A 25,332-nucleotide genomic window follows, 5' to 3' on the forward strand; every position below is an offset into this window, starting at 1 on the left:
GCTCTGAGTGTGCAAACGTTCCTTGAGCCTTTCCACAAAACTAAAGCAGCTCCATGAAAGGAAGATTTAACTAGGAGGAGCACAGATCATGTGAGCAGTTTTCAGAACGCAGACCTCATTTTGTGAGCCCTCACGTCACTTAAAGCAGCTTAGGGTGACCAGATGTCCTGATTTTATAGGGACAGTCTCTATTTTTGGGTCTTTTTCTTATATAGGTTTCTATTACCCCCCTGCCCCTGTCCTGATTTTTCACATTTGCTGTCTAGTCGCCCTAAAGCAGCTTGTCCAGTTTGAGGGAAACTATTGAGGGAAAAACTTTACCCTAGAGTAAAATATTCCTTGTAAAATCTGAGGATCAGTTTAATGCTGGAGAAACTTGTGCATGTGTGTGTGTGTGAGTAAGAGGGAGAATCAAATTTATAATGGGAAGCTAATTTCAAAGTTAACTAGAGAGGGTCCATCTCTCTATAACATAGACACGGGGAGGATAGGGGGCACAGCTGCTTTTTCATCCAGACATGGAATGGTGCATTGCTGTTTATATAACGGTTTCCTCTAAAAGTAAAACAGTGTGTTCTGTTTGTGTAAGGAGTTTAACATAAAGCAAACAAAAAAAGGAAATAAATTGATTCTGTGCCAATACATTTTCCAGCTCCTGTAAAGAAGGGGACTGATACAGTATATAGTGAAATCAGAAAAGCTAATAATGGTAAGTAAGCTAGTGAAAAATTAAACACATGAAGGAAGTTTGGAAGCATTTTTATCTAGATAGGTTAGAAGGTAAAGGATATAGAAAAGCGACATTGAGGTCCTACGGACACATCCCACATAGCAGCTAAGAAAACTTAAGTGCTGATACATTTCATAGCATCTTTGTGATTTCCCCCAGTGTGGTGAGATTAACAACTGGAACATCTGCTCCATTCATGTTGTATCTGCCAAAAAGGGCTGGATCTGAATCTGGATTTGAACTTGCCCCAAATTTGTGTGGGTTTGGGGTTTGTGTTCTGAATCTAGCTTATTTCCAATTGCTAATATTTATCTTGTTCAGTGTTTGCTGGGGAGGGGGTTGGATTTTTTGAAGCCCACTCCTTTCAGTAGGCTTCAGAGCCCAAGCCCAACCCAAGCCGCAGCTTCAAAATGCTGTGTACGCATGTATCTTTTTAGAGTGCTAGCACCAGCCCAAATCTGTCCTTCCAGGCTGAAATATACTAGTGGCTCACTTTTTCTGATACTGTAGAATACTATGTACTTTGGGGTATTTCTTCTGTTTTCCTGTCTTAATAATAGTTATTTTAAAAATATATATAACTCCCACATATCTGTATTGCAGCCTCAACCGCATCCTGCCCCTAAACCTAACAGCTTTGAAGCAATATTATCATACTTAATTTCTTTTTTAATATAATCAGATTCCCTCCAAATTGTGGACACTACCCACTTCCTCCTTGCAGATTCTGAGGTCAGCAAGGATCCTTTTCTGTATCTGGATCCCAGCAGCTATCTTACTGCTGGTGACTATCGACAGTTGCTCTGGCAGCACTGAAATTCCAGAGACACCTAGGTTAAGGGTGCTTCCTGCTAGCTTGTCAAACACTCCATCAGAGAGGATTTCCTTCCATCTCCTTTGTATTAGGACATATCTATTTGTAAATGTCAGGCTGTAGTCTGGCCAGTTTCTCTTTTTTTCTTGCCATGTGGCTTTTGTGGTGCATGTCACGTTTGTTTTTCTATTTTTCAGTTTTCATCTGGGATTGTCCTTCCCCGCCATACACAGTTTGCAGTTCTATAGAACCTCCCCTCTGAGAATCGCAAAGTACTTCAAAAATCTTCCTTAGTTTTATCACGTGAGACACAATAGGTCCATTTTATCTCCATTTTTCAGCTGAGTAAACAGTAAGATTGAGTCATTTGCTTAAGGTCACATAGATGGACAATGGCAAAGCTGGGAATAGAGCCTAGGAGTTCTGATTCCCAGTTCATTGCTATAACCACTAGCCCACACTCCCTCTTTGCAGTCTTTCTTTCACCAAAAAGCAAAATAGCCTTTATCCTAAAGAAGAGGTCAGTTACTTGGCAGAGAGCAGCCCTTGTGGCTTTGTAAGACTGCAGATTTCAGGAGTCTGATCCAAAGCCCATTAAAGTTAATGAAAAGATTCCCACTGACCCATAGGCTTTGGATCAGGCCCTTAATGGAATCCAGAAACAGACTGTGTACTTCTTTCTTTGTGCCAGGGTAGTGAAGCTAGAAGAATTATGCCTTTCATGATTCCATTCCTTTTCCCAGAGTGGAGAGAGCCATATGTACGGCAGAGACCTTTTGCAAGACCTAATTCATCAGATCAAGCGTGTTTGAGAGGATTATTATTCAAGGCACTTATAAACCTGTATTTGTTGTAAGGCAGGAAGTCCAGCAAAATGAGATTCGATTGAAAGTCTGGGCTGAATTGGACAGATGAGACGCAAGCACCCCCTTAATCTTACAGTCCACCTGCTCCCTTATACATAACATTCTACATTTTCAGTTATTTTTGGAAACTTAATAACAGCGTATTGTTCTAATCGCATTTGTTTTTCCTGACTGACACACAGGAAAAGTGTTTCAAATAGATAAGCAGGACATCACACAGGCGTGCAGTAGTTTTGGATGGCTACATTACATATTTCAACATCATATTTACTTTGTTTATGGCTAGGCTGCATGATAGCACTGCAGCAAAGGGTACGCACAGATGTGGCAGGGTTCAGGGTCCCTGTACAGCAGGGGCATCTTCAGCCATTCAAACTGATGAATGTTTTAGAGCCCGATCTTGCAAGATGCTGGGTGCCTCCTATGAGTTGCTGGGGACCCCCAACCTCCATTGACATCAATCAGTTTGATGCCAGTGGGGCCTGAGTCTTCAGTCTAATACCTTACAGGAGCTGCCCAGCACTCTGCAGGATCAGACCCTTGACTGGGAAGAACAGATGAACTCAGGGAAGCTGTTTTTAGAGGATTAGCCCGTGATGTCTGGTATGTTGGGTGAGCCAGCTGTGGTATCCAGAATCAAATAGGCTAACCCATCTTCTATGACCATGTAAAACAGAATTAGGGTGAAAAGGACCCAGAAACTTAATTAGACTCAGAACCTTGGAGCCCATCTCAAATTCACTGTCAAGTTCTCAAAATAAATTACCCTATTCCCCTACCTCCACCCCCAACTAAAATCCTCTATTTAAAAAAAAAAGAGGAGGGGGAGCCTCTGAAATGTTTTCAAGAAGAGCTTATCTTGGGTCCTCTTCTGCAGGAATCAGTGCTGTCTTGGGGTTAGAGTGAGGGACTAGGAGTCAGGCCATCTGAGTTATATTCCTGTCCCTCCCATTGACCCATGTGTGACCTTGGACAAGTCTCTTGACTTGTCTGCTAGTTCCCTGCAATACAAAATGTTGGGAGGATACATTCATTGATACGGGCTATGAGAGTACTTGGCTTAATTGGGATTCTCTCCATTTTACAGAGGATGTTGGGTGGATGAGCTTAATATTTGTGAAGAGCCTTGAGATCCATGACTGAAAGATGCCATAAGTGCAAAGTGAAAAGGAGTACTTGTGGCACCTTAGAGACTAACAAATTTATTTGAGCATAAGCTTTCGTGAGCTACAGCTCAAAATAAATTTGTTAATCTCTAAGGTGCCACAAGTACTCCTTTTCTTTTTGCGGATACAGACTAACACGGCTGCTACTCTGAAACCTGTCATAAGTGCAAAGTATTACTGTTATTCCATGGCAGGGAGTTAACTGATTCAGATTAATGTTGCATCATCTGTCTGAGCATAATGCTAACACTTTAACACTTTTTCTTTCTGTCATACTTGCTGTATCTAACACACATTGGTACAGTGAGGCAGCAGGCTGTTTTTTTCACAGGCATCAATCTCAGCGGGCCTGAGGGCTTGCTTACTATTGAAAGTTAGTTTGGATTAAGGTCAGGTGTGAATTTAATGCATAATAGCTATTCCAGAATAATTCCTGTGAATGCTCTTATTCTAGAATAAAATGGCCTTGTTCCTGTTCCTCTTAATCCACTTGGATTAATCCAGGAACAAGAGACTCTCATTCCAGAATAAGAGCATCCATACATGGAGCTATTCCTGAATAATGCCATGTGTGGACAAGCCCTGTTTCTCATTTACACTAAGGCCCCTCTGGCAGTAGGTATAAATTACAATGAAATCCACTTTAATGTCCCCTTTATTCTTCCAGGGAAGTGTAAAGGGATCTTATTGTAAAGGAAAACTTGGTCCTCAGTATTTAAAAAGATGTGGTTCTTCTGAGGGTAAGTAATGGGGTGGTATAGCACAGTAGCCATTAGTCTGTCAGATAATCAGAGAGGCAGTATGGTCTGAGTATGGTACAGAGAGCCAAGAATTTCTGAGTTCTAATCCTAACTCTGCCATTGACCGAGGCCAAGTCTATGCTATAGCGGCACCGCTCCGCCACTATAGTTCTGTGGTGTAGCTGCTTCCTTTGACACGTTGATGCGGGTTTTCCGTTAATGTAGTTAATCCATCTCTTGGAGAAGCAGTAGCTAGGTGGTGAGAAAAATCCTTCCATCGACCTAGCTGTGACTTAGGGTTAAGTCAACCTAACTACAGCAGTCACAGTGAGACACAGCTAGGTTGATCTAATTTTTAAGGGTAGACCAGGCCTAACTGTGGACCTTGTGGCTGCTGGACTCTTCATTCATAAATTGGGGATAACACTCGCCTGCCTAATTGCTTTGGGGCATAGTGGGGATTAATGAGCTGATATTAGTCACATTGCTTTGAAGATGTTAAGTGTTATATGTAGGGCCCTACCAAATTCACAGTCCATTTTGGTCAATTTCATGGTCATAGGGTTTTAAAAATTGTAAATGTCATGATTTCAGATATTTAAATCTGAAATGTCAGTGATGTAATAGTAGGGATCCTGGCCCAAAAAGGAGTTGAGGGGGGATTGCAAGGTTATTGTAGTGGGGTTGCAGTACTGCTACCCTTAACTTCTGCGCTGTGGCGAGGAGCCCAGCAGCAGTGCAGAAGTAAGCATGGCATAGTATGGTATTGCCATCCTTACTTCTGTGCGGCTGCTGGCAGGCACTGCCTCAGAGCTCAGTGCCTGGCCAACAGCTGCTGTTCTCTGGCCACCCAGCTCTGTAGGCAGCCATGCTCAAGTAAGGGTTGCAATACCACAACCCCCCTCAAATAACCTTGTGACCTGCCCACAACCCTCTTTTGGGTCAGGACCCCCAGTTTGAGAAATGCTGGTCTCCCCTGTGAAATCTGTATAGTGTAGGATGAAAGCACACAAAAGACCAGATTTCACAGGGGAAGACCAGATTTCATGGTCCGTGTTACATTTTTCATAGCCATGAGTTTGGTAGATCCTTAGTTATATGGGAGCTAAATATTATATTATTACTCGATTCAAGGCCACTTCTGTTTTTTTAATCAGAGACTGCGCCCGTTACAGGGCTTCATGTATAATTTTGCCTTTCCAGAGAATTTATTATGACCAATGAGAATTTTGTAGTGTGACTCTCCTGTGGGGGAAGAAGTTGCATGGGATGTTAGAGGTCACTAACTGTTGCTTTGTTGATATAATTTGATGTGATAACTGAGCCAGAGTCTGTTTTGGCTTTCACTTCTGACTGTGCTGTCACTAGTGTGCGCTGCAAGGTCTTCTCGGTGACTAGCAAATCTTGACCTTCCAGCTCAGTGAACTTAGGGAACCAGAGATCCTCCCTGTCCTGAGTCATAAAGTGGCTGGGGTTCTGCACAGGGTTGCCAACCCTCCAGGATTGTCCTGGAGTCTCCAGGAATTAAAGATTGTCATGTGATGAAACCTGCAGGAATACATCAAACCAAAATTGGCAACCCTACTTCTGAACTTTACTGCCCCTTTTTCTAATTGCCAGTCAGTCCTATGAGTATCTGAGCCTCCTCCTTGGGTTGTTAGAGTTCTAGTCTTGTATTGCCTGCTCTTACCCCATTTCCATTTCCTCTTGTAAACGCCATTCTGAGGCGCTGACTTCACCACCTCTAGTTTCTGTGTCCCAGCCTCGTTACTGTTCTGCTTTCCTAGTTCACCCCAATATGCAATGTCAGTGACCACCTAGAGGGGTGGGTGTAGAGATGGGCCTGAGATGTACAAAGTCAGTTCTGCATTTCAAACCCCCAAATGTTTTTTCTGGTTCACACCTGGGGTTTTGTAGAGAAAAGAGGCAGAGTGTGAAATTCAAACCTCTTCAGGCTGATCTCGGTTTAAAATCAAATAGCAGGAGACCTCAGTCTACTCAGCTGCACTCCAGATACAGTCACCTGTATGGTACAGGAGCAATTTCAGTACATGGATTTCTTTACTGAGGACTCTGCATTATCACATGGATGTCAAGCCCTGAAACAATGAGTGGAAGCTGCTCTGCCCAGTGAAAGGTCCATCTGATTCCAAGCCACGTGCCTGTAAAGATATGGCAAGATGGCATCAGAACTTAGTTTAAAACTTCTTTAAATTTCTTCAATGCATCACATTTTTTTCTCAAGCATGTAGGTGTCTACTTTAAGGCTTTATGGGAAACCTGGATGCTTTAAGTCTCAAACAACCGGACCCTATATCAGTTGCTTTTCTGAGAATGACTTCTCAGAATGCCACCTGTATTAGTGCTTCTGATACTGCAGCTTCACTCTGACAAGGACCCCCTGTCAGGACGGCTCTTGATGAAGGTCATCAAAATGCTCCTTGCTTCAAATGCACTTTGGAAAGGGATGTTTTTTGGGGTAGGTGGAGTTTTGTATCCATCTCTGTCCCACAGCAACCACTCAGTGCTCAGAGGCCTTCTTAAGCTTTTAAGGACACACTATTTCCCACAAAGTGTATTTGTGAATTCCTGCTTGTTCAGTGTATTTGTTCTAAGGGTCTGGTCCAACATCCATTGATGTCTATGGGAAGGTTTTCAATGACTTTGGGTGGGTATTGGATGGACCCACCCATCCATCCTCTGTGGCATCACAGAGCTGATTGTGATTCATTACCATGGGGTTCCTGGACTGATCTCTATTTTTAATCCCTCTTTGGGAAAAGGGAAATCTAGCACACAAAATACATAGCTAAACCCAGGTCTGCTTACACTGGAAAAACGAATCAGTAACTGAGAGGCAGTTGCAGCGGCGAGACAGGAAGTTTTAAGAATCCTATTGCAACCAACAATATACTGTGGAAAAACAAATATTCCCCAGCGGAAAGAGGCATGAGAAATCCCTACTGCATTGGGCAGTTTGAAACAAGCTATTTGAAATTGGCCCCGGTAATCAGGAAATCTGCTCTACCATTTTCCTGCTGCCAGGCTCCAGATGTCGTACAGTACCTCTGTGTTGAGCTGGGAGAACATTCACTAGAGTGGTGAAAAATCTTTATCAGCAAAACAAAATGCCAAAGGAAACTTACCTGGTTTGGGGCTTCATTGCAAATTGCAAAGCTTGGCCCTGGTTGGCCAAATCTTCTGCCAACCTGGAAGAGGTGGAAACTATAAGCCCTGTGGTGACTTTTTTTTTTTTAACTAAATCTGATCCCAAAACAATGCCCCCCAGAGCCAACAGCTTACCTATTGTGGGGTATTCAAGATTCAGCTCTGGGTCAAAATCTTCAGTCTAGCCTCTCTTCTCCAGTAATGTGTGAATTGAAACCCGGATCTGAATATTTCTCTATTGTGTGGCATGCAAAGTTCATCACTGGACCCAAATTTTGTAGCGTGGGCATGCTTCTAGTTTTCATATGAAACTCAGGCAAAGCTTAGTGGTTTCAGCCCCATCTACGTATGCATGGAGTTTCTGGGTTCAACCCCAAATTGAACGCAAAATATGTGTGTACCCATGTGTAATGGCATCCTTGGGGCTATGCAATCTGTGCAATGGAGCTACTGCAGGTTTCTCTCGCTTTAACTCAGATCACTCTTTAAGCCCCCCTCTTCTCTATACTCTCAATCAATCCATCACGGACACAAGACGGAGTCTAAACATAGTCTCTGACTGGTTGGGATATACTTATTAGACTTGCAAATCTCTCTCTAAGCATGAATGGGCCTCCATGCTCCCAAATACCCAGCAGCTATATTTGGAAATACATGGCAAAGCCTAATGGGGCTGGCATTCATGCTTTGTGGCAAATTCAGTATTTGTTTCCATTATGCAAATGTATTATTTGAGCCTAATACACCATTGAGAAAAAAAGAACTTTTAGTCCCTCATTAACTTGTACATGTACGCTACCTCTTTAATACTTGGCAAATATCTCCGCAATCACGGGATTTGTAACTTCAGGTCATTTATTCTCTGGTGCCCATAACAGAAACCATTATTGCTGCTCTGGAAGAAAATTGGCAACTCTACCCATACGTGATCAGAACCCAGAATATCTCTGCACCTTTTCCTGCCTCCTTTCATAGGAGTAAGCTCTGTTTCCTTTGAAAACACCAGTATTTCCCAATGTAACAATAAAATCCAGTTTGGCTTAGATAAAAAAAATCACTGTAAATGTATTTAAAGGTTACAATAAGGAAAAAAGGTTTTGTAAAACATTAATGGTCTGATGGCTTCTGCAAAAAGCACCAACCTAGGCAGCCCTATAGTTTAATTTCAGAATATTTGTGTTTACCTGGTTCACAACTTTGCAGAAATCACTTAGACCTCTAACAGCCAAAGTGGTATCCCTCAGACCACAAATGCAGTGTGTGACAGTCCCTCACAGGAGCAATGGTGTTTACCTAGCAACCCAACTAGTTATTGGCCACATGCCTTTTGATCTTGGGTGACACAGTTACAAGGCGGTGGGTGATCTGTTGTTGTCACATAGGACAAAGTAGCTTTGGATTAGCAAACGTCTGTCCACTTGAAGTTTGGGAAATATGTAATATTTATAATTTCCTCCTTTGTGATAGCACTATACACAGTGACTGAGGCTTTGCATGCATTCTCCTTAATAAGCTGTTTCATAAATAATATAGCTAGTTTTGTCCATTTCAGGTTCGACTTTGATCTAGCAGTGGGTAAATGGCATTATTGTTTTGAGCTGTATCTACTTCCAGCAATCAAAAAGCTTTTGCATATTTTCCAAAAATCTAATCTTTTCCTCCTCTCAGACAGGATAAGATGATTGGGTCCCATTTTATAGTGAAGTCAATGGAGTTGCATTGGCATAAAAACAATGTGACTGAGTGCAGACTCTGATTCCTGAGCTCAGTTGATAGGACTAATGACACCAAGCAACACTTTCTTTAGGCAGAACTCCTGGAATGTAAATGAACAGTTAAATAAGACAGTCATAATTCTAATGTAATAAAAATGCTGATAATAGAAATCTTATGTACATCTACTTTGCTAAGAAGGGACTTAACTGGTCGCAAAAATGTGACTGGCATAGCCATGAAGCTGTGAGGGGAATTATTTATCATGGTACAAGAACATACAACTTTGAGTAACAGGATGAAACTGAATAAAGGTGAATTTACATTGGATGTCAAAGAAAACATCTTCAGGGTGAGATCTACTAAACTGTTCACTAGCCGTAGCCACCATCTTTTTGTATTTGCATAGTGTCTTTCATTCAGGGATTTCCATGGGCTTTTTGAATTTGAATTAATTAAGCATCACACCCTGTGGAGTAGGTTAAGATTATTATATGCAATTTTAAAAATGGGTGTACTGAGCTAAAGGAAAATTAAGTTACTTGTCCAAATTCACATAGAAAATTGTGCCAGAGTCAGGATTAATGTGAAGTCCTGACCCCAATCACTTGCTCTATGTACTAGTCCACCATGCTTGCCATGGTCATTCTGCATTGAACCTCATGGTGCCAAAAAGCATTCACTGGAATTAAACACTAGTGTGTATCTCCTGTGCAACAAGGATCAGTAGATCACACAAACATACTACTTTAAACAAGTCTGATAACCCCATCTAAGAGAAAGATGAGTCACTCTCCTAACCTCTCTACACACCCACTTTTTAGATGGGGAACATTTCCTTAGCAACACAGAAGTTTTGGTTTTTTTCAGATGGCAATTGTTAAATGCACACTAAATATAAACACAAGGGGCCTGATCCAAAGCCCACTGAAGTTGAGTGGAAAGACGCCCATTGCCTTCAGGAGGCTTTGGACCAGGCTAAAGAATCTTTTTATTAATTAAATCTTGGGTACCTTTTGGGGATCTCCTTTTTCTTTGGCATTTTACCCTTCTCAGGATTCTCTGACCACTTCCCTCCCTGGCACTGTATCTTGAATGGTCCTTTGAAATATGTGTTAACTATTTATGCTAAACAATCTGTTTCATCTTGTATTTAGCTGTGACACTCTGAGTAAGTTTCCCAGGCCTGAAGAAGAGCTCTGTGTAAGCTCGAAAGCTTCTCTCTCTCTCTCTCTCATCAGAAGTTGGTCCCATAAAAGATATTACCTCACCCAGCCTGTATCAGATAAACCATCTAGGAGTGAGAAGTAGAGCATATCACCCATGATAACTTGCCTCTAAAAGGAAGTTTCTGTCACATGCAACAGCTGCTTATATTCTCAGGAGCGAATATTTTGTCACTCAGACAGACTTCTGCCTTTTTGAGTCCCTACATGGAGCAGGTGTGGGGGAGTAACTTCCCCTCAAACTTTCCAGCTAGCTGTTTTATGTCACTGCAAAATTACCAAGTGCAATGCAAGAAAATTTAACCCTGAATTCTCATTTATTTGTACGTAAAGCTGATCCCTTTCAAATGTGCCATTCAATTTCTAAACTATATTTTATTTTGCAGATTCTGGGGAAAACAGACACTCTGTAAGTATACATTTTATTTGAGGAATAAGAGATTGGGAAATTAGATGGGATAACCGTTTGATCAGTGAAATAACATTGAAGGGTATTCTATTTTTGTATTGTTTGCAATACTTTGGAAATGTACTACTTAGCACTTTCATTTATATCCTTATTGGCCAGGTTTTCTCTGATATATTTATAGAGCAGTGAGCACTAAAAGTCATATGAAATAACTGGTATTTGAGAAAGCCACTATAAAGCACAGCTGGTCCATGATGACTCTTCGAAAGGGGAGTTTACACATGAAAAAACACAACTGTGCAGATTTGCCTTGGTTGCAGGGGTGTGCGCTGTGACACAGCAGAGCCAAGATTGGGAATGTCCTCAGACTTCCACTGGGCTGATGTATTCAAGAGCATGATGGTGCTGAACCACTTGAGGATGGATATGAGGGCCTGCTGGGCTGGCCAGTCTATGGAGTAATAGCATCAGTGTCAAATGGGAAAAGAGGCGAATGAAAAAAGGGTGTTTAGAACCTTAGCTGGAAAAACAACAGTGGGGCTAGCACCAACTGAGTCTCCTTCCCAAGGAGTGTGCCTGCCCATGCGCACATGTACACTGGGAGATTTTTACCCTTTGCAGGTGTGATTTCCTTCTTAAGGTGTAGAGCGAGGGGATTTCCTGACTGTGACTATTGGCTTGAGCTGAAGCTTGCATTCAAATCTGCCTGTGCTCCTGATCTGTGCTATGTAGCACCTTCATCCAGGATTTTAGAAGACGGGCTGACTGGCAGGGTTGTGGATGGAGACTGTGACATTCTAAACAAATACTAATGGAAAGCAAATGCTGACGTTATTACGATCATCCAATCAGGGAACCGGAGCAATGCCATGTAATGTAAGAGCCCAGCCAAACTAACCATTGCAGCTCAAATTTAATGGACAATCTACCAGTCAAGGAATGATATGGTGAATAGCTTTGAACACCAAACTAATCAGAGGAAAAGCCAATTTGTGGAGAGAATGAGTGGCTAAATGCCTCAAATGAATGATCACTTGGCTCTGCTGAAATGCAAAAGACAAAGTACAAGCACTCCAGAAATAATGATATTAACGTTATTTAACAAATACTTTCCGACTATGCCTCCAGGGTGCTGTTCGGTAATATCATGGTTATTAATTATTATTACTAGTGCTGTTGTGTTAGCACCCAAAATGGGCCGGGCACTGGGTAAACACACAGAAAGAGACAGTCTCTGCCCTGATATATTTATAATCTGATTTTAAAAGAATAATTGAGAAGCACACAATGAAAACCATACTATGATAAAACCTGCCCTCATAAGACTAGAGAGAGTAAGAGAAAGACAGGAGGATCCTATCCAGAGGCTAAACTCTGAGGTCTTTTGCTCAGTCCTTACTCAGGCAAAATCCTGATTATAGTCCTATAGGATTTGATTTCAAGAACAGGGAGTTTTCAAAGGTAACTCTTGAAAAAGAAAAGGAGGGAGGAACTGCCACATATTGAGGGACACTGCAGAGGCCCAGTTGCCTCCTGATCTTAGACAAGATGGTTGGATCCCTAAAAGGCAGCTGGTAGAGCTCAGATACCTGTTGGGACAAGGTTGGAGGCGGTCTCAAGGGTAGGCAGGGCCAGCCCCAGGCTCAGAGGAAGTGTGCCTCTAGGTATAAGATCCCTCCCACAAAGCAGGGCGGGAGTGTATTTTTCCTGCCACTTATTTTATCTGACTCGGGAGCATTTGCTTAAAAAAACCAACTGTAGCAAATAAGAAACTTGTAAATAACAATCACAGTAACACTCTCTCTCTCTCAGCTAACAATACACATTCAGGCCTGGTCTACATTACAGAGTTAGGTTGTCATAAGCTGCCTTACGTCCACCTAACTCTATAAGCGTTTACACAAAAATATAGCTCCCACCGATGTAACTCACCCGCTACACCGACTTCATAACTCCACCTCCGGGAGAGGCATAGCACTTAGGTCAATGTAGTTAGGTTGACGCAGTGTTAGTGTAGACACTGCATTGCTTACATTGACTGTTTGTTGCCTTTCAGAAGCTGTCCCACAATGCCCCACACTGACAGTTAACTCTGTGCAAGTGCTCCTGGTGAGGACATGCACGGCCAACATAAGGAGCGTAGGCCGGAAATGGAAAAGTGATTTAATTACTGCAGTGGCTATATGTCGACATGACTTAGGTTGACTTAATTTTGTAGTGTAGACTTGCTCTCCGGCTCTGAAAGGCAGGGGCCTCCACCCTCCATCAGCATTCAAGTCCTCATGGGATACAAAAGAAAACCTCTGTATTGTTTACAGTCTATTGGCAGAGCATTGAAGGTCATGGAGTGAGTTACAATAAACAGGTGGATTTTAATAGGCAAATAGGGTTTATTTTTCATTGTCATCTAAAGGTTTGGGGTTTTACTTTGCTCTCTATCTTCTAAAAATAAATCAAGCCCAGTTCTTCATCCAGTTGCAAGGATGCAACCTCATGGTGTCATAGAGGAGAATTTTTTTTTTTTTTAAATCTGTGGTTGGGATAAGGGCTTAGTATACACAGGAGAAGGTGGAGAGAGGTGACTGCAGCAAACAGCTGGCGTGGACCTGAATGGGAGGCATTGTCGTTTCTCAGTGCTCTGGATTGCCTGTTGGAGCCAAGGCTGCATATCTTTTGCACCCTTGGACTTCAGTAAGAGGTTCTGGGCATGCAGCATTGAGGCCTTTGTTTGCACCCTTATCCATAATTGCTACATCAAGCAGAATTCCACATACGCTCTAGCTGCTAACATGAACTGAGCTCTTGCTGTATAGAACTTACACAGGTATTTCCCAATGCTTGTAAGGTACAGAGTAAGTGAGCCAGGGGACAGTCAGTCCTCCTGGGTTCTGTGGCCAGCTCTGTCATTGATTTGTCTGGCCTTGACCCAATCACTCACCACTATTTTACAGTTGGGCAAAAGGAATTTAATATCTCCCTCAGGAGAGTGCTGAGTGGCTTCATTAATTCATGTTTGCAAAGCACTCCGAGATCTTTGGATGAAAGGTGCGAGCTGTAGCTCACGAAAGCTTATGCTCTAATAAATTTGTTAGTCTCTAAGGTGCCACAAGTACTCCTTTTCTTTTTGCGAATACAGACTAACACGGCTGCTACTCTGAAACCATCATTATGATAATTGATAATTTTTTCTATTACCAAAATTGAGTCTAGAAGCCATTACCTGGAGCCATATTGAGGCTGCTTTGGTTCTTGAATGGGCTGCAGTGAAAACACCTCAGCACCCTATGTAAATAATTTTGGCTTTAACTAATTGGACCCTGACATTTTACCATCTCCTGGCAAACTAGATGAGAGGAGTTGGATTTAGGGCTGCGCTTTCCTTGCTTGCATAAATTCCTGTTTGCAGCTGGAGAGTAGTAATAAGATCTCCTGTAAAATTCAAGGTTTCAGAGTAGCAGCCGTTAAGTGAGCTGTAGCTCACGAAAGCTTATGCTCTAATAAATTTGTTAGTCTCTAAGGTGCCACAAGTACTCCTTTTCTTTTTTTGTAAAATTCAACAGACTGTCACAAACGTTTTTAGCTTCTCATCAGTACACAAAAGAAACACCTGTTTTAGAATAAGCTGTGCATGTTACCTGACTTTTCCCCAGTGATATGCCCTTGGGGTTCACATAGACAGCACACAGATGTGCAGGATCAGGATATGCATGTACCACTAAACTTAACCTCTGAGGGTGAGCACGATACTTCCCAGGAAATGGCACTTGTGCAATACACAGGCATCCCCTAGAAACTCTGACATACCGTTATCGGACAGGAAACACCCTGCTAGGCATCCCTGTTGCAGTTAAATACTGTAACTTCTCCTGATTAAATAGCTATTTGAATCACCAGGGCTTGTGCGGACAGGACCCAGGTCTGCTCGCAGAGCCATCTCTGGATTAAAAAACACCATCAGGCCTTTGTTCTTTTGCCTGCTGATCAGGAGCAATCCAGAGTGTTTCTTTATCTTCACATAAATGAGCCACAGTGGGGATCAGAAAGTCAATTTCCTTGTGGGTTTTTTTTTCTTTTCTTTTTCTTCTTCTTCTCAACATTGCTCAGGCAACGTAAAAGTGCAGAGAGAAAAGAGATGGAGAGACTCTGGCTGTGCCTTCTCTCCTTGTTTTATTGAAGTACTTTTCTTCTGTAGCTTATTTTCCTGCAGCACTATGCTCTGCCATGCCTCACAGGTAGAGTCTGACTGAGGGGAGTTGCTGACCCTGCTTATCAAAGCAAAAAGAATCCTAATAACATGATCAAGTGGCTTAACCTTCCTTTCCGGGCAGTTTTCTATTTTAGAAGTCTGGAGTAGAGCTTGGGGGAGGTGGAAGATCTCTCTGCAGGGGAGACTGGCCCTGCTGCTGCTCTTGCTGCCCCTGATGTGTGGATAGAGGCCTTTGGTCTCCAGGCCTGACACTGTGGCATCCTAATCAAAGGGAACATATTCAGGAAAGAAAGTAATGCTCAGGTAGCAGGTTTCCTGGCTATAGCTACATGTCAGAGTGTAGGTCTTGAAAAGAAGGGCTTGTCTACACTACCTGCCGAATCAGCGGACAGCAATCGATCCAGCGGGGGTCCATCTATCACATCGATTATAGACGCAATAAATCGACTGCTGAGCACTCTCCCGTCGACTCTGGTACTCCACCAGAATGAGAAGCGCAAGTGGAGTTGATGGGAGAGCGTCAGCTGTCGAATTACCACAGTGAAGACACCGCGGTAAGTTGATTTAAGTACGTCGACTTCAGCCACGCTATTCACATAGCTGAAGTTGTATCCTAGATCGACCTCACCCGGTAGTAGAGACAAGCCCGAAGACTCATGATTTGACCTTTTCATGGAGATAACATGACACAGTGGGAATTTTTGTGGCAATACACCATACAAATGTATTGGGGGGACAGATAGGAGTAAGGACTGTGGGTCTGAACCCCTATTTGGAGTCTGGGTTTCAGAGGTTTGGGCACATGCCTTCCTTTTGACTTCAGCAACGGTTGTGGGTGCTTGAAATCTGACCCTTGGTGTGTGCTTTTTGCTTCAAATTCAAGTAATGCTGTCCCACTTGCTTCTAATAAACCTATTAAATTATGATGTTCTGCGTTAATGGTGAGGAAGTCATAAGGCAAAGCCAAGAACTGCTGCGTTGAAGAAAAAAAATGAAGAAAAAAGCTTTATAATGAGCTCTTCCCCCTCTATTATGGCAACCTCAGCCCCTAAGAAGTTGTGTCACTGTCAGAATAAGACTAATTCAGCATGAAAACAATGAAGAACTTTGCTCCCTCCACGCCGTGTGAGACCATGATAAAAGTGAGCCCAGTGCTTTAAAAAATGCCACACATTAACAACAAAGGGTTACATTACACAGATTCACAGTAAGGTTTTGATGTCATTTAAGTCAATGTGTTAGACAAATCCAGTCAAGGCCTGAATTATTTAAATGGGTTAAAATCAAATTGCAGTCCAAGTTCTGATTAGAGAGGGACACAGACCAAAGTAAACTGGTCATGAACACATTGGACTTGAGGGATATTCAGAACTAGATCCAAACTTTGGGCTTGTGGCCTCTTCTCTGTTTCTTGTCTGCTACAGAATTTTAGATCTTAAGTTCCATCCATAGGAAGTGTTTGCAAAAGAAATGGGTGTCTTTGAATTTTTTTTTACCTAAAGTGTCTGGAGTAAATTAATTGAATTACTAAGAGAGGAACTGGGAGGAGGTTTCCTTCCTGGAATCAGAGCTGGCAATCTTTCTAAGTTATTTAATGGTCTTAGTTTCTGAAAACATATTGAAGGAAATATCTTAACAATGAGAGAGCCACTTCGCCAAATACTAATTTGGTATTGTGCTGGATTAGCTGCAGCCATACATTCTGACTTCATATTCTCCCCTGTCATTTTTACTTGTTTGTTTTATTTTGTCCTGGTCGTGAACGTGGACTGATTAGCATCACTTAGGACACGTTGTACTTTTCAGGTGTACATTTGTACTAATACAGAATGAACCATCCTGGAGACAAATGTCTCCAATTCTCCACCCACTTGCAGAACTGAAAATGTGGCCACTTATTTATTAGTCAGTGCCCAAACATAGATTTAGGTGCTTAATTATAGGCAAGCAGTTTGAAAATGTTAGCGTAAATATCATGGTGTCTGTTTCCTCTCTGTACCATGAAGATGTTGAATGACTTTGAAGAGGAGACGTGATGATTGTTTAGCTGATTGTGCAGCTCTTGGAAGAGTTGTTATATTTTGTCTCTTTATGCAATTTCATTGATCCAACAGTTTTTTTTAAATTTATGCTTATTAGATTTTTTTCCCCTCCTCATTGCCAATAGAGAATAGAAGTTTCTCCCGATGCCACTTAACAGACTCATCGGAAACATCAACTGCTGGGAGACAAAAACAAGATGCGAGATGATGTGCCTGTTTCAAAAGCTCTATGGCACTTATTTATGAACCTGCCAGGCTCCTCTCTTCAATGTTCATTTCCTCAGGGTGAACAACAGGGACATTCCTAAAGCGTGTAATTTTAAAAAATTACAAATAAAGATTCAAATGGGAAAGTGCCTATGGAAACCAATGACCAATGTCCCCCACATGGTTCATTTCTCTCACTAAAAGAGTTTTGTTTCTCTATCCTCCATTTCATCCTGCTCTGGGGAGGTGGGAGCATAGAGTAAGAGTACATTCTGGGCTTTTTTAAAACTTAACAACTGTACAGAGATTCAGAACTTTACCAAGTGCCTACATTATCAGTGCCTACAATACACAAATATTCCTTTTCTTTGTTAAATCACTTCTTGTATCTAAAAGTTTCACTGCTCATTGAGCTGGTTGGCATATTGGTTCTTTCTCGAAAGAATGACTGCACATCACAGTCCAGATTAGACAAAATATAGATCAGAGATGTTGGGTCCCGGGTCAACAGATTTGGGCCTGAAGCTAAACCCTTTTCCAAATCCCATCCCCAAACTTTAATGAAGTTCAGAAGCTTATTTGGGTCCAGATTGTAACCTCATACCTGTCCCTACTTTATCTCTACAATATGCCAAACCGACACCTTGCTTCCGTGCTTTTGAAGATCAGCACCACATCCAGATTCCATCATGGTGGCTGTTCCCTGTTTCAATAACAGGCTCAAAGAAAGCCATGGATCCAAACACTCCAGTACTTTGGAGAAGTTTGGATCCAGATTAGAACTTTGCAGTTCATACTAATCTCAGGTTTATTGGTGCAAAGAAAATACAAACAAACACAAACCCCAAACAGGGGTTTTTTTTTTCAGACTGTAAAGTGGGTCCCAATCCTGCAATCTGTTCCCATGTATCACTGCAGATTCAATTGCAGGATCAGGGACATAGATAAGAAGGCTCTTGTTTTAAATGACAAATAGCATTTAAAATAATTAAACCAACAAGGATCTAAGTCATTCTTACAGAGAGATGACATATGGACTCATATATATATTTACTGCTTTAAGCTCTATATCAAAGGCTCTGGAACAGAAAAGATATGTATCTCCTTTAAAAGCAAAGGATTTCTTCCTCCCTTCCCCCCCAGCTTAAACTGTTCAGTTTCTTACCGACTAGTATCTTTTTAATTTATTTTTCCCTAGGAAAAGGTTGCTTGTATCATAAAACATTTAAACCTTTCACAGACAACAACGGGGTTTGTAGCACATCTCTGTTGGCAAATATACATTTGAGCATCCCATCAACCCTCCCACACCCCCCCAATAAATGTTATTACAGTGAATTTGGAAAAGGTATTTTAATAAAGAAATCTTTGAACTTAACTTTGCATCCTTGGAAGTTTTTCTTATCAGCAAATCACAAATGGCTGGGGGCCGGGTTATTATTAATGGTAAACTGTGTGGGGATATCAGTGAACACACAGCATGTCACAGAACGTGGGGGAAAGCATGGACGCTGCGCAGACTCTGTCCGCTTGAAATCATTGAACCTGTTGTAACGAACCAGATTAATCTCAAACGAGTGTGTTTACACCAGCCATGCTGAATCACTTTAAGAACCATTGCAGGCTTGCCCTACATTCACATTAGTGCGGCTCAAAACCACTTCAGTTAAAAGGCCCTCCAGAAATCTACCCTACAATCCCAGGCATGGCTCCCAGAACCAGTGGATTCTTGGAAGTTTCAAAAGGCTCCCAGTGCTCCATGGAGCTGCAATGAGCCTATGGGGCTGTTTCAGCGTCTCTTTGCCCACACTGGTGTGAAGAATTTCAGACTGAAATGGTTTAGGCTGAACCAGTTCTTTACCCTGCTGAAAGATTCATCTGCTCCATCTGATTCTTGGAACGTGTCACAGGGTGACTGGGCCCTTTAAATAAAACAGGTCCAGCCTTTCCCCCCTCCCTCCATGCCAGTACGAGTGCTCCCAGTTTGTCCAATTAGAGGGCAAGGCAGCACCTGGGGCTATAAAGGATCAGGGAGATTAGAGTTGTGGGAAGTTCCAGAAGGAGGCAGCAGCAATGGGAGGCAAGGCAAGGCATGGCATGGCATGGCATGGCATGGCATTTGCTGGCTGATCTTCTTGAGCTGGAGCTAAGGGCTAAAGGGAGTTGAAGGCAAGGACAGTGGGATTGCTTACCTGCTGACATCTCTATGCTGGAGAGGGCTGAAGGCTAGGTCTCCCTGTGGACTTGTCTGAGATGACTGCTTAATAGCACAGGGACAGTGATGGCTGTTTCCCTGGAGGATGAACTCCCAGGACAGTGTTGGTGGTGGGGTGTTCCTGCTGGGAAGACTGGGTTACACTCCAGCAAGGAGGGCTGGGGTGGCTGTCTGCCTGAAGAAGTCTGGATGTGGTGGAAGATGCTGGAATGTGGTATGTGCTAGGCTGATGGATTATATGTTGTGGGATTTGAAGGCCTGCGTGCACTGGGGGTGACAAATAAACTATGTTTTGGGACTCTTGCTATGGCATATTGCTATGGCATATTTGCACTATGTCTTGTAATGCTACGCTTCCTGGGGACTGGTTTATTGAACCAAGAGAGCCTGTCCTGGAGTCCTTGGGGCCTGAGAGAGGAAGTGGGAGGGTAACTGTGGTTAGGGTGCCCAGAGGTAAGGAGGCACTTGAGGATGAAGGGAAATTGTTCATATGAACTGGTTTGAGCACTTTTTTGCATGGAGTGTGTCACTGGCATGCTGGGGAATAGATCAGTAAACTTATCTGCTGCAGATAAAGCTAATGTACCTACCCACTAAACAAGGAACACTCATACATGATGAGTTCTGCTCTCTGTTCCACAGAATGTGGCTTCAGATGCCAAGCAAGCCTCATTTGTTAACCTGTTAAATTGAACACTTGGGAAAGATTCTTGTCTGTTGTTGAAACAGTGCCCATAGTCCAATTAAGACTCAAAACAATGAGCCATTGCAAATCTGCTGGTTTAGTTCTTCATATTTCTAGCATCTCACCAAGTCTGGCTCAGCAAATGTAAAACCAAGCGTGCTGTAAGTATTCACCTTAAAGCAGGGGGTAAAAGGGTCTTTTACAAAAGCCCCAGTTCATCCTCCCTAGCCCCAGGTCCATTTGAAGAGAGACTGGGGGATACCATTTTGCATAAGACAGAATAGAGATGTTGTTTCATGAGATTCATTTACACAATAGTGTGAGAAGCAGCAGGTTAAATCACTTCATAGAAGAGGTCCTGCAGGTGTAATTCCCAGTAGTGAGAGCTGGAGTTCCCAGGTCTGAGAGGGGAAACAGACCTTGTTGCCTCAGACACCAATTTTATACTAGATGGCTCATTTTCATGCAAGCAGAGATGGTTGGCTTGACCTCTGAGCCTCACTTGCAGAAAACATAGTAGCAACAGCAGCCAGTTTAAACAAATTTAAGCCAGTTCATAGGAGACGTGTCCAAAACCACTGGCCTTATTCTTAAAAAAGAAAAGGAGTACTTGTGGCACCTTAGGGACTAACATTTACTTGAGCATAAGCTTTCGTGAGCTACAGCTCACTTCATTGGCTGCATTCAGTGGAAAATACAGTGGGGAGATTTATACACATAGAGAACATGAAACAAGGGGTATTACCATACACACTGTAACCAGAGTGATCACTGAAGGTGAGCTATTACCAGCAAAGGAGGGGGGGTGGGAAATTTGAGCTCATGAAAGCTTATGCTCAAATTTGTTAGTCTCTACGGTGCCACAAGTCCTCCTGTTCTTTTTGTGGATACAGACTAACACGGTTGCTATTCTGAAACCTGACCTTATTCTTGTGTCCCATAGAAATTTTTAGCCAATATTAAGAGAGAGCAGAGCTCTTTCTCAGTCCCAGAATGACACAAGGGGATTGTTCTCCATGAGGCTACACAGTGAAAGAGTAAGTAGAAAGGAAACCTAGATCCCCTTAATTTACAGCACATATGAGGCTGCTTGAATTGGTCATCGTTAAAGTGCAAGCACTGATTCTGCAAAATGTGGAAAAAGAGCACAGAGCCAGCCTCTTGTGTTAAGCTAGAGAAATCAGAAGCCAAGAAGCCTCCATGGGAAAAGCAGCGGATGGGGAGAATGCTGCCAGGAGGAAATTAATAATAATTTCAAAAGACAATGCAGCAGCTTTCAGAATTGTGATTCCTGGAATCTATCAGCACAGCACAGACTGAGGGGCAGGAATTATCAACCATGGCTACATGGCTGTTTTGGGCTATGAGGCTTGAGCCTGCAACATTTATTTACTCATTATCCTTGGTCACTAGGGCCCAATAGAGCTTTGAAGGAATGAAATTCTAAAGGTAACTTTTTCTTCAGTTTGGGGATACTTCTAAACAGTCAGTGACATCCACGTTGCCCTTTTTCCCCCACCACTCTCGTGTGAATTTAAGGGCTCTATTCATCATTGTGATATGGCCCTTTCTAGTAGAAAGCAGCTGCAGGCAGGTGTAGGGGTACCGTGGGGAATTTCTCCAGCACAGGGAGCCCTGTGACTTCACAGGTGCAGGTGGCATTCTGGGGCAGGGCATGAGCAAAGGTTGGAAGAGGACTCACATGTAGTCAACAAGCTCTTATGTTCTGGCTACTCTGAATTTCTTCAAAGCTCTATTGCTCCTTTGAAGCAGGAGCACAAATTAGGGCAGCCTCTGAAAGGTGATGGAGTGAGATCTCCGGAGACTGAAACCCTCTTGTTCCCCAGGACAGGTGCAGCAGCTTCCCCCAGTCTGCCTCACCAGTGTACAATTTTCAAGTGAATGTTTTATATATGTTGTGGGTTTAGGCTTTCCTTATCAACAAAGATCCCATGGGTGTTCCTTTGAAAAACAAATGATGTGTGGATCTCCGTGTTGCCAGCTCATGACTTTATCAGAAATCTCATGATATTAGATGCTTTCCCTAGAGCTCCAACTTCTGGAGTCAAGTGAGGAGGAAAGAAGACAATGACTTTCTTTTTTTAAATGACAACTCAAAGTTTATGGTTCTCAGTTTTACAGAATACAGCCTGAAAACATGACCCAGGTACATGCTAACAGCTCAGAAACCAGATGCCAAATAAAAGTTACTCAAAGCTTCTTTTTTTAAAAACATTCATGCTTGTGGGAGTATTTTTTGATTTGGTTGGTTGGATTTTTTGGCAGCCTGACTCCAGACTCTCGAATGCTTGGGGCTGGTATGGTTGAGATTTCTTAGGCTTCATGTTGCTAAATGAAATTGTTACTGGAATTAATTACACTGACTATGTCTCCTTCAGTTTTGGGATGATAGAGTTATCACTGTATTATTTACATGATGAACATACTGATATTTTTCTAAAGAATGAATTAAAAATAATCCTGTGACCTGGATTGATCATTCACCTATGGAGGTCAGAGGGTACTTTTATCTCTGTGTCCATCCAGTGTGGGCCTCTCTAAAGATGCCAATAACAGTGCCAATTGGGGGAGCTGGTTTTTGTATTATGGACAGTTGTCCACCCGGAACTGGACCAGACTCGTTGCACAGAAGCCAGCCATCTTATTGATGATGTAGATTTATTTTTTGAGGTTTGAACTTCCATTTTATTTGCTCTTTTTCCTTGCACAGTCACAGTTGCCTGCAAGTGGAAGAAGAACCTACTAATCCCCTAGCTTGCAAAGCACACAACAATCCTATTAGTCGGACTGTGGAGTTCAACAGAAAGGAATTCAGTGTTCTTCATCCTTAAAAATCTATTCTGCTGCCTGGTTGGGAATTGGGTGGTAACTTTCCTTCCCACTCCAATCCCATTGCTGCTAGCATAGGACCGAAGGGCATCCCAAAGTAGGCACCCGAAGTGGTCACTGGTTTTGTGGGTACTTAGGTCCAGCCCTGTGTTCAAATGTGTCCTAAGAAATGATAGACAACTATTTCCGTGGCTTATTCCTAACTGAAATCTCATTAAAGGTCCAACCTTGTTCCCTCTGAAATCAATAAGTGTTTTGTCATTGACTTAAATGAGACCAAATTTGGGAAATACGTGATTTCCAGAAAACACTCAGATGTGTTAGAATTTTTCCTGGAATATCTTGGCATGGTAACCCACCTGGCTTGTGCTAAACTTTCCAAGAGAAATTGCAAAATTCAGAGGGCCCAGGAGAAATTTATTTCTCTTCCCCTTCCTAAGTGCTTAATGATGTTTGCCAACTGTGCCTAATGGTGTTTAGTAATTTCATCCCTCACTGGAGCTGCCGTAGCATTACTGATTTTTGCTAGAGTTATTTGCAGATTTGAATAATTTACCTTACTGCATGTGATACAAAGTCACTGCTCATCAGGGGTCCTGTTCATCCCTGCACAGGGATAGCTTGTGTAAGGGAGAAGAAACTGAGTTCCAATTCGTGAATTTTCCTACTTCTTCTCCCAACAGGATGAGGGGGTTTCCCTCCCCCCATAGAAGACACTGTAAATACCCCAAGATTCTGATTTGGTTTTCCCATCTGTGAAATGAAGCCAACATTCCTCTATCCCCCAGGGAGGCTGTGAAGCTTAAGTAATGGCAACATTTTCAAAAGCCACTATTGAACTTTGGGTGCTGCACCTGAGACACTATGCACCTAATCTGCAAAGGTGCTGAGCATGCACCACTTGAGCCAAAGTCAATGGGAGCTGTGGTTGCTCAGCACCTGTGAAAATCACCCTCTTAGATGTCTCAAATTGAGCACCTAAAAACTGTGGCAGTGAAAATCAGTGTCCAGTATTGAATATTTTGCCTTTATGCTTTGTGAAGTGCTTTGAGTTCATGGAATGGAGGATGCCATGAAATGCAAAGTATTAATGTTTCTTGCACAGCAACTGGATGGACTGACTCAGGTCATCCAATGCACCAGTAAGGGCAGTTATATGGCAAAACTTTTGTAAATACAACTTTTCAAGACTTTTTGATAAGTAGTGGTGGAAAGGCTTAGCCTCAAAAATATTCATCTGGGATATATATCCTAGTTAGAACTGTCTGGAAATGCTTTGAGAGTTTGAAATTCCCCTTGGAAATTTTCCTGTTGGGCAATTCTGACTTTCCCATGGAAATTTTAAAAATGTAAATAACTTTCCCCCAACTTCCTTATTGTTCCCAGCTTTTTCCATTTGGGAAACCATTTAGAAAGTAAGTTTGTGTGTGAGAGAGAGAGCGCGCAACAACTTTTGACTTTTAAAAGTAACTCACTATTAGATGTTGCACTTAATGCACATTTAAGAATTATGTGCTTTCTCTCTCAAATTAACACTTTCAACACTTTGTTATTGTTTTCCAACTAGCAAAAGGTGGAAAATTCAGTGTGTGTGGAGGGAAGAGCTGACACCTTCTAAAATCTATATAAATTAGAGAACTCTGAAAAATTTCATTTTTTCCTGAAAATATTTATTTAGATTTTTCCCCCAAAATTGTTCATATTTTCCAGAAAATGAATAATTCAGTTAAATTATTTTTTCTGTGGAAGAAAATGTTTTTGACCAACACTTCCCCCACCAAACCCCCAAACATCTTTTTGTCATAAAATTTGTGACCAAGTTCTTCTCCTGGTCCCACTTCCAGCCTCACACTAAACTGGTCGGAAAAGTTTTGATACCATTAATATTTTGCTGCCCTAGACAGTCTAGGGCAGATCCTCAGGGGAAGTCAATGAAGCTCTGACAATTTACACTAACCAAGGATCTGCCCTTCTGTATTGTCTGTGTGTTAGAGAAGCCCACACGGAAAAAAGGCAGAGCCAAACTGCCGTGTCATGATGGAGAGCTGAGTTCAGGTCCCAAGTTTGTCCTTTGCTGCCTTCATTGGAAGGGCCTAGGAGCACCATAGAAACAACACATACAGCCTCTGGAAGGGCAATGAGCTTCTCAAGTGATCCTCCCCACACATACAACCCATCCCACGAGGGAAGGAGCTGAACCAAAACCTCCAGAGACAAAGAGGACATCTTACCCAGAGGGCAGATTTATTAACTTTTTTTAAAACTTTCATTATTCTGGGGGCATAATTACTGAT

General features: G+C 42.3%; 1 protein-coding gene across 13 annotated transcripts in view; it reads left to right on the forward strand.

Annotated features, from left to right (window-relative positions):
- PECAM1 (platelet and endothelial cell adhesion molecule 1) overlaps nucleotides 1-18,666 on the forward strand; it is a 105,141-nt gene extending 86,475 nt beyond the window's left edge. For 3 of the 13 annotated variants that reach the window (XM_043497441.1, XM_038371901.2, XM_038371903.2), the window contains 2 exons: nucleotides 10,810-10,832; nucleotides 17,207-18,666. In XM_043497441.1, coding sequence (XP_043353376.1) covers nucleotides 10,810-10,832; nucleotides 17,207-17,236 — 53 coding nt within the window. In that variant the 3' untranslated portion in view covers nucleotides 17,237-18,666. Of the gene's footprint in view, nucleotides 1-652; nucleotides 710-10,809; nucleotides 10,833-11,453; nucleotides 13,458-17,206 lie in introns of those variants that run through there. The other 10 variants (XM_038371902.2, XM_043497443.1, XM_038371904.2 and 7 more) reach the window with 5 other exon arrangements.
- Nucleotides 18,667-25,332: the final 6,666 nt, after the last annotated feature.

Source organism: Dermochelys coriacea, chromosome 14, assembly GCF_009764565.3.
Source record: "Dermochelys coriacea isolate rDerCor1 chromosome 14, rDerCor1.pri.v4, whole genome shotgun sequence".
Lineage (NCBI taxonomy): Eukaryota > Metazoa > Chordata > Testudines > Dermochelyidae > Dermochelys > Dermochelys coriacea.